This window comes from Acomys minous (genome assembly GCF_964271855.1).
Source record: "Acomys minous genome assembly, chromosome: 12".
NCBI lineage: Eukaryota > Metazoa > Chordata > Mammalia > Rodentia > Muridae > Acomys > Acomys minous.
In genome coordinates this window covers 70,354,540-70,364,162 of record NC_140493.1, presented here as the reverse complement: position 1 = coordinate 70,364,162, position 9,623 = coordinate 70,354,540, and the positions used below count along the sequence as shown (strand labels likewise).

Genomic DNA, 9,623 nt, shown 5'->3' with positions numbered 1-9,623 from the left:
TTGGGCGTGGTGGCGCACATCTGTAATCCCAGCACTTGGGGAAAGAAAGGCGGATCGCTGTGAGTTCAAGGCCAGCCTGATCTACAGAGTGAGTCTAGGACAGCCAAGGCTACACAGAGAAACCCTGTATCGAAAAACCAAAACCAAACCAAACCAACCAAATAAATAAATAAATAAATATAAAAACACCACTGGGCATGGTGCCAGGCTTATAATGCTAGCATTTGGCTAGTGGAGGCATGAGGAGCAACAGTTCAAAGTTACCCTTTGTTGTATAGTTAGCTTAAGGACAGCTTGGGCTATGGAAGATCATCCATCCATCCATCCATCCTATTAAAATATCCATTACTCCCAACTCTATGTCCTGTGTCCTATGTATCAGATCAGGTCTATGATATGAACCACATACCCCCAAACCAACCACTCATGTCAATTCACGAACCAAGGTGCCAGGTGTGATGGTGGCACATGCCTGCAATTCCAGAATGTGGGGAAGTGAAAACAGGATGATCAGTTCAAGGTCACTGTCTGCTATTGAGGAAATTTAAGGCTAGCCTGAGTTACATCAAACGTTGTCTCAAAAAAGATACCATGAGACCTTAGTTCACAGGAGAGGTGGCTTTATAGGAGTATTCTTGCAGAGGTCTGGGCTTCCACTCCCAGCGCCAAATTCATGTGTCTTAAAACCACCCAATCTAGGACATCCAATGCCTCTCACCTCCCTAGCCACCTGCACACAGGTGCACAGACCCCACCCCAGGCATACATGCACATAGACAATTAAGAATAAAAAAAAAATAGCCGGGTGTGGTGGCCCACACCTTTAATCCCAGCACTCGAGAGGCAGAGGCAGAACTCATTGCTGTGAGTTCAAGGCCAGCCTGGTCTACAAAGGGAGTCCAGGACAGCCAGAGCTACACAGAGAAACCCTGTCTTGAAAGAACCCAAAATAATAATAAATCCATCTTAAAAAGAAGCCTTCTATTGGACCTAGGCCACCCTATGTCTTAGTGCATGTACCCTCATATGTGCCAAAGACCAGTCTAGCTTGACTGTCTTCATTGAAAACATGAGACTTGCTAGTTGGGAGGCATTCCCTGGGTGCCGGCAATTCAGACTGGCTTAGGTCTTTATGCTTGTTTGGCTCAAAACCCACTGAGCCAACTTTTAGCCTCTTAGCATATTCTTGACATCAGCTGTAAGAACTTAGCAGAAATCAAAGGCGGCTTTCAGAGTCAACCATCTGTTTCTTATGCTCTGATTCCCAGGTAGACACGGAGCACTCTGTCTCCAGTTCTTTCTCACATTATTTTTGGGTTTTGAGACAAGATCTCACATAGCCCTGGCTCGTTATGTGGCTGAGGCTGACCTTGAACTTCTGTCTTCCTGTCTCTAACTCCCAAGTGCTTGGATTACAGGCAAAAGCCATCACACTCGGCTGTCTCTGCCAAGCTAATGTCTCCTGAAGTCATTGGTTCCCCATGCCCATCTTCTTTTACCCTTTGAGGACGCTCATGAATAATAGAGAGACCACAACGTGCACAGAAAGAAAGAGGTGCAGGACATTGGGGACCCACATGGAGACTCACTGGGATTTCTTTTTTTCTTTTTCTTTTTTTCTGCTTCTTCAAACTCAGAGCTTGGTTTTTTGTTGTTTCGTTTTGTATTGTTGGCAGTTTGGTTTTTGTTGTTCAAAGAACGATAGTTTGTCAGGATAGTGTGCCCGGGTCTCCTCTGGCTGTTCCCAGACTGAACCAATCTGGATGAAGGGCAGGGTCCTGCAAACCCTTTATGCTTCAACAGAAACCACACTTTCTGCCCTAGTTTCTGTGGTGTGTGTGGTTTGTGTTTGTTTTGTGGCAGGGTCTTTTTTTTTTTTTTTTTAAAGATGTATTTATTATTATGTATACAGTGCTCTGCCTGCATGTACACCCGCAGGCCAGAAGAGGGCACCAGATCTCATTATAGATGGTTGTGAGCCACCATGTGGGTGCTGAGAATTGAACTCAGGACCTTTGGAAGAGCAGTCAGTGCTCTTAACCTCTGAGCCATCTCTCGAGCCCGACTTTGAACTTCTGAAGCTCCTGCTTCTACCTCTGGGATTACAAATGTGTACCATCATACCGGTCATGCAGTGCTGAAGACTGAGGCCAGGGCCTGTGGATGCTGGGTAAGCCCTCCCTCCACCAACAGGGCCTGTGCATGCTGGGTAAGCCCTCCCTCCACCAACAGGGCCTGTGCATGCTGGGTAAGCCCTCCCTCCACCAACAGGGCCTGTGCATGCTGGGTAAGCCCTCAACCAACTGAGCTACACTTCCAGCCTTCAGCCCTAGTGTCTGAACAGTAACGGCCAGAGTTTTCTTTTTGTAAATTGCTTAGGCTGGACATCTTTAATCCCAGTACTCAGAAGGTAGAAGCAGATGGATTTCTGTGAGTCTGAGGGAAGCTTTGTCTATATAGTGAGTTACAGGCCAGCCAATGCTGCTTTGTGAGATGCTATCTCAAAAAAGAGAGAGAGAGAGAGAGAGAGAGAGAGAGAGAGAGAGAGAGAGAGAGAGACTCCTTGAGAGCAGCCTGCATGAGCTGCATGAAGGGGAAATGTTTTAGGGTTAAATCAGCTCTTTGGCCTTGAGACCCAAAGAACCTGAACAGGAGTTGATCTGCAATCCTCTGAGAGCTCCAAGACCTATGTTAGGGTAGAGGGAGGGTGGGGCGCTGTGGTAAAGGGCTGCCTGGTGTGTGCAAGGCTGTGGGTTTAACCACCAGTTCCACAAAAAAGAAGGAAAAGTTACTGCAGTCTTTACCCTCCCCTCCTTAGCAAGCTTGCCTTTCTAAACAAACAAACAAACAAACAAATAAACAAACAAGCCACTCTTTCTCACAAAAGTGTTCTCTGGAGGAAGTGGGGCCCTGTGGTAGTCAGTGTAGAAAAACGGCCCAGATTTTTGCCATTAGAGACACCCTAAGCCTTCGGGCTGACCTCCCACCAGGCTGTTTGTCATCTTTCCATTATTTCTGAGTGGTCTGACAGCAGGACCCTCATGAACTGAAATCCCTACTGTCCCAGGGGTGGGTGGCCGGCCATATGCCAGTAGTCCTGCCCAACCAAGCCTCCCACTGTGGCTGTGGTTCACCAGCAACAGAAGAACTTCCTCTTCAGAGTTCACTTCCTTTTCATTTCTCTTGCTCAGAAATGATGAAAGAATGCCACAAAGGGTGTGGGGGAGGGGCCGGAAGTAGAGAAGAGGGGAAAGACTTCTTTCCCAGTAGGATACGCGTCTTAGGTAATTCAGTGTTGTCTGGGTTACATTTTGGGAGTTAGTTCAGAGTGTCTTAGTTAATCTACAAGAACAAGACTAGAAGGCTGGGTGGGAGCCGGGCGTGGTGGCTCAGGCCTGTAATCCCAGCGCTTTGGGAGGCAGAGGCAGGCAGATCACTGTGAGTTCAAGGCCAGCCTGGTCTACAAAGCAAGTCCAGGACAATCAGAGCTACAAAGAGAGAAACCCTGCAGAGAAAGTGGGGGTGCTGGGTGGGACAGCACCTTTGACTCTAGCATTCTGGTGGGTCTCTGAACTTGAACCCAGACTGGTCTATATAGGGAGTTCCAGGCCTGGCAAAAACAAAACAAAACAAAACCCAAAGCAAAACCCAAGACTACGTAGGACAAGATTGTCCAAGCCTGGAATCACTGACCCAGGATACATTGTATACCATTTTGGGTTGTGTCCTTTGGCTATAAAATTTTCTTGGAAATTGTTTTACTGTTTTAAGTCTAAAACTGGTGCCTTTTTTTTTTTTCCTATTGATAAACTAAACCATAACTTCTAGGCTTAGATGAGCAGCTCAGTGGCAGAATGCTTGCTGGCAAGTGAGGCCCAAGCAGCACAAATAAGTAAAGCAATAACAGTTCAGGGCAGACTTAAAATTTTTGTTTGTTTGCTTTTGTTTTTGGAGACAGGGTTTCTCTGTGTAGCCTTGGCTGTCCTGGACTCACTTTGTAGACCAGGCTGGCCTCGAACTCACAGCGATTCCCCTGCCTCTGCCTCCTGAGCGCATGCACCGCCACACTCGGCCTAGATTTTGAATCTTAACAACATATGGATTCAGATGTCCAGCTGTCAAAATAATTTTTGAAGGCTTAATACAATCCAGGATCTATATATCAGTCTGTGCACTGTACCTGGTCTTACTCTGGTCTTCAGTGTTATTCCTCATCAAACCAGATACCCACTTAGTGGCTGAGAGTGAACACAGTCAGAAAGCAGTTGTTTTTTTTTTTGTTTGTTTCCTTTTTTTTTTTTTTTTTTTTTTGCCTTTTGAATAATTGAGCAGACAAAGATGGTAACGTGAGACCCTCATAAATAGTTGGATTGCGTTCACCAAGCTCTTGGGGCTTTTGTCTCCTCTGATCTCAGATCTCTTGTCCAGCTCTGAAAAGGGAGAAGCTAGTACCAAAAAGAAACTGTTCAGAAATCCTGTTCTGAGGGTCATTCTTGTCCCTGACTGTGAGAAAGTCCACGTCTCAGGAGGAACACGTCTGGAGGAGTCTCCTAGATCCAAACTGAAGGGTATGCATCTGGCCTAACCTGTCCACCGCAGCCATAGCCTAGCAGAACCCTTAAACCTTGGACAACAGCACCTCCTATTCCTAAAATATTCTTGGGAGATGGCTCTGGCCAGCTAGAGGTGTACGTCAGCCCCAGAGCTCCCAGCCACCAGGAGAGGCAGGGACAGACACTCACACTCTACCCTCGCCAGTGTTGCCTAGGCTGGCCTCAGCTCAGCATGTCCTGCCTCTGCCGCCTTCTCAGAGTGGGGAGAGCTAAGCATCCGTGACAGCCTGCATCCCCAGCTGCTGCTGTGCAAGCCAGAGCAGAGCCCCAACCGCAGAGCACATGAGGGAAGTGGGACCGAGACACAAACATCCTGTCCTTTCTATACTAAGTGGCTCCAGCTCGAGACTCAGAGTCACCACGCTGATTATTTCTGTGGGACAGAACCACCCGTTGACTCTCAGAAGCTCCTCTGTTTCTGGAGTCACAGCTAGGAGAGGTAACATTTTCTCTCCGGTGCATCGACAAAGCCACCTAAGGCTGTTGTTACTTGACTGTGACTTTGATGACAAGGAGACAGTGACCAGGTGCTGACTGAGCAGGGTGGGCAAAAATGTGTTTCTTGGAGCCAGGGAAGTTCTTCTCAAGTTAGTGCTCTCAGGATCAAAGTTTTCCTTCTCCAGTTTAAGAGAGAAGGGAAGCCGAGCTCCCCCACGCAATGCCTTTTGTTGCTGTACTTTGCTGGCGTCTTTCTCATCGGTCCAGGGGGCTTCCCCAGCGGCAAGCCTCACCTGGTGTAAGATCGCTTCCAGTTGAAGATCTCTTCCACACTGGAAGAGGGGGAGACCTCTCGCTTCTGCAGGCCTCCCCAGCGACGCCGTCCCCCTAAAAACGAAGTCCTGCGCCTGCTCAGCCCTTTCATCCTCTCTTCCATTCGGAAGAATTCTGTCAGGGCCCTGAAGGACTCCAAGATGACCTCGTGGCTCCATGCTGGTGAGGGCTCAGGGCGCAGGAAGCCGCAGTGACCTCCCTGGCTACTGAGCAGCAGGAAGAAATACGGGTTGCCGTGGAACAGCTCTGCAGGCAGAGTGCGCTCGGGGGGTCCACACAGCGGGTCGTCTGCACTGTAGATGCACAGCACGGGCACGGCGGCCTCGTCCACGTCGCGCAGAGGGTCATTGAGGTCCCAGTACGTGTCCCAGCTGATGGGGAAACTCTTAGTGTGGCAGAACAGGGTCTCCTCAAACTCTCGCAGGGAGCTGCTCCTGAACAGCTTGTTGGTGTCAACTGTGTCCTCCAGCGCGGAGGCATACCTGACCACAGGTGAGAGGGAGAGCCGGAGAGAGAAAAGTCAGGCCATTAGATGACAGGCAAAGTTACTGCTGAGGCAGCTCCCAGCCCAGAGTCTCAACACAGAGACTATGGGGCTTTTGAAATAAGGAAGAGAGCAGGGCTGGTGGGCACAGGTCTTCAACCCCCCACTCAAGAGGCAGAGGCCTCGTGGATCTCTTTGAGTTCCAAGTAACATGTTTCTCTCCCTCCCTGCCTTTCTCTCCTTTCCTCTCTCTTTCTCCCGTCCCCGTCCTCCCACCCCCCACCCCACGACAAGCAAACAACACAACCACTTTTAAAGACTTTTAAAGCATTTATTTATGTGTATGAGTGTTTTGCCTGTAGGTATATGGGTACCATATGCCCATGCAAATCAGAGGCTCCCCTGGGACTGGAGTGTTACAGATGCTTATGAGCCACCATGTGGCTGGGTGTTGAACCAGTGTCCTCTGCAAGGAAAATGGTACTCTTAACCACTGAGCCATCTTTCTGGTCCCCAAAACCCCTTTCACACTGTGGCCATCATTTAAAATCAGAAGATTTCTAATAAAATGCATGTTTGTTTTCTCCACAGGAGTGGGCATTCCTCTGTCACACTTGCCACCTGCCTGGTTCTGGGGATAACGTTTGACTTTGCAGCTGTTGACTATAGGGGCAGCTCTCTCTGTAACCTCAACTTTTTTTTTTTTTTTTTTTTTGATTTTTCAAGACAGGGTTTCTCTGTGTATCCTTGGCTGTCCTGAACAAACTTTGTAGACCCAGGCTGCCTTAGAACTCACAGCGATCCACCTGCCTCTGCCTCTCGAGTGCTGGGATTAAAGGTGTGTGCCACCACACCCAGCTTGTAACCTCAACTTTTGACCCTTCCCAAGGAACTCATGACCTGTTTCCTCTGAGGCCTGTCCTAAGAGAACTCACTGTTTTAGACAATCCAAATTAGGAGCGATACCTCTCCCATAATTAATCACTGTTTTATTCCATTCATTGTGTGTGTGTGTTTGTTTGTTGTTTTTTGAGACAGGGTTTCTCTGTGTGTAGCCCTGGCTGTCCTAGACTTGCTTCGTAGACCAGGCTGGCCTCGAACTCACAGTGATCTGGCTACCTTTGCCTCCCCAAGTGCTTGGATTACAAGGTGTGCACCACCACGCCCGGCTTGCCTTTGTGTTTAATGTTGGTGGGAGTGGTGGTGGTCAGGTGCACCTGGGGCACGTGCTCCTAGCAAGTGCTTGGTGGCAGAGAAAACACCAGAGACTAGAATTGATCTGCTAAATGGTTTCCCCCGAAAAGGGGCCTGCAAACTACTGCATGGGGAGGTGGGGGGAGGGGAGGGGAGCTCTGCTGTTTCAGTTCCCTGGAGAGGGCCTGGGAAGGTCACAAGGAGGCCAGGGTGGGCAGCTCAACCCTTTACTCTAGCCTCAGCCAGTTGAATTCCATCTGTGCCCGAGCGTCCAACCCCAGGCTTTCCTGGGAAGGGTGGTTCCTAAAGGCACAGGTTTCTCCTCCGTTTCCCCTACCCAGCTTTTAGGCAAGCATCGACAGTGGTCGTTTTTTGGAGAGGAAACAATAGCAATTAAGCTAGATGAGAGTACTCCATCCCTGGTCCCTGTACCAAACCTCTGGGTTGCCGTGGCAGCACCTTTCACTTGTTCATTCAGCTTCAGAGTTTGACCTTTTCAAAATAGGAGGTAAAATGAAGGAAAAAAAAAAATCTAATTGCCACCACTGCTGGGTCAGGTTCTTGTGTTTTCATTTAACAGTCACAGCCACCTGCAGAGGTGTTAGTACCAACGCTGAGGGAAGGGGCCGGCAGATCTTAGGATTTGGGCCAGCCAGGCCTCACCCCGTGTCCTGGGTATTCCTATTTGTTGCCAGATGCCTCTGACTTCATTTTGCCATCTCTTAGGAAATGGCATTCAAGTGGTTTCTATGGAACAGTCTTGCCTGGTGTTAAAGTAATTCTCCATTTGGAGATTTAAAGGGTTAGTGTTGTTTTAGTAGCTGTGTATGGTGCTGGATGCCTGTAATCTCAGCACTTAGTAGGCTGAGGCCGAGGATCTGGCAGAGTTCAGTGGCACCCACAGCTGTACCGAAAGAACCAACAAATGGCTAAGTGTTGGGTACTCACCTAGAAATATGTAAAATGTCTGTCAGTTTTTTTTTTAAAGAGTTTGAATAAATCAAATGCTGCCACATTTCTCATTCCTGCTACCTGCTGGCTCAGAGTCTGAAAGTAAACATTCCGGACAGATAATCGGCCGCAATTGCTTCCAGAGCCCTGTTTGCTGACCTATCTGGCTATGGACTAAGTGGTAAATGTCAGGTGCAGGCCTCTGCTGACCACCCGTTGCTAGGACACCTGAGACTGAGATGAACTGATGGGGCCCCGCAGGATACTGACTGAGGCCATAAGGCTATCTGTGGCTTTGAAACCCCACTTTCCTAGTTCTAGCTTCATGATAGGGTTTAGACAGCTTAGGAAACCGCGTGAGAACTTTGCCCCAGCCTACCCACTATGATAGGCAGAGCTATAAACTTCAATTCCCGTTACCCACCTGCTGAGAGCGATTTTCTGGTGTAGCAAGAACCCACGCTCATAGAGCCAAGGCAAGCCAGCCTCGAACCACTCGCGACAGCGTAGAACCGGCGAGATGCAGGCAGCGCCGGTCACATAACTGGAGGAGCCGCACTCCCCCAAGTAGGACAGTAACAACGCAGACCCCGAGCCCTCGCTCACCGCGAACAGGGGCGCCGCTGGGTGTCGGAAGCGAATGTAAGTCACCGCCTCCTTGAGGTCGGATGGGTCCCCAAAAGACTGTAGTCGGGGACTGACTAGCGGGCAGCCGTGGTGGCCGCGGCGGTGGAAGATGACTGGGTAGTAGCCGCGTTCCACGGCGAGAAGGCAGAGTCCCAGTACGTTGCGAGTGAGGCGTCCCCACGCATTGGGGATTACCAGCAGCACAGGAGGAAGGCTCCCAGTGTTGGTGACCCGGCGGCCCCTGGCACAAGGTCCTATGACCCAATCCAGGGCTACCAGTCCATCGTCTGCCAGCTGCAGGTACTCACGGGCTAGCTCAGGCCCGGGCCCGACCGGCAGGATGAAATGGCAGAAGGTCTGCAGGTGGGGCCCCGACAGCCAGGAGCGCGGCCCCGGTTCCAGCGCTGCCGAGCGTCGCAGGACGCGCAGCAGGCACTGGGCCAATGCAGACGGCTTGCAAATGAGGCTGCAGCCCCCGGGTAGCGGTTCCCGCCGGTCGCTGAACTGATCCGCGGGGCCTCTGCTCACCACCTCCGGCTCCTCGTGGTCCCAAACCGAGGTTCGCGCTCCGACGACGCGCTTCCAGGGGCGCAGGAGGAGGAGGAGAAGGGCGAGCGCCGCCAGCAGCAGCGCGAGGACGGCCGCCCACGGAGACATGGTCTGGCAAGACAGTCCCCGGAGGGAGGCACTGGGCTGCGGGGAGCAGAGCTGTCCCCTCGCCGGGCTCCCCGCTCTGCCCGCGGCTCCGCCCGGCTGCCCGCGGCTGCCCAGAGCCCTCCCAAGCGGGAGGGCGCGCGCGTTCCGGATTGGTCGCGGCCAGGCGGAGACAGCCAGTTCGGGTTGAGCTCCCCTCGCCCGCCCCCCACTCCCGCCCCCCCCCCCAGCCCTTTGTACAGCGATTGCGACAAGCAAGGGCAGAGGGTGAGAGATCCAGGGACTTTGGGACGAGAGAGAGATGATTGGGGAGACTGAGGCTCGGAGGC

At 51.0% G+C, this 9,623-nt stretch overlaps 1 protein-coding gene across 1 annotated transcript; it reads right to left on the bottom strand.

Annotated features, from left to right (window-relative positions):
* Positions 1-2,942: 2,942 nt before the first annotated feature.
* Positions 2,943-9,425, bottom strand: ABHD15 (abhydrolase domain containing 15). Its single transcript, XM_084802813.1, has 2 exons — positions 8,438-9,425; positions 2,943-5,866 (listed from the first exon to the last, which is right to left on the bottom strand). The coding sequence occupies exons 1-2, from the start codon at positions 9,295-9,297 to the stop codon at positions 5,341-5,343; spliced, it is 1,386 nt and encodes a 461-aa protein (XP_084658939.1). The 5' UTR covers positions 9,298-9,425; the 3' UTR covers positions 2,943-5,340.
* Positions 9,426-9,623: the final 198 nt, after the last annotated feature.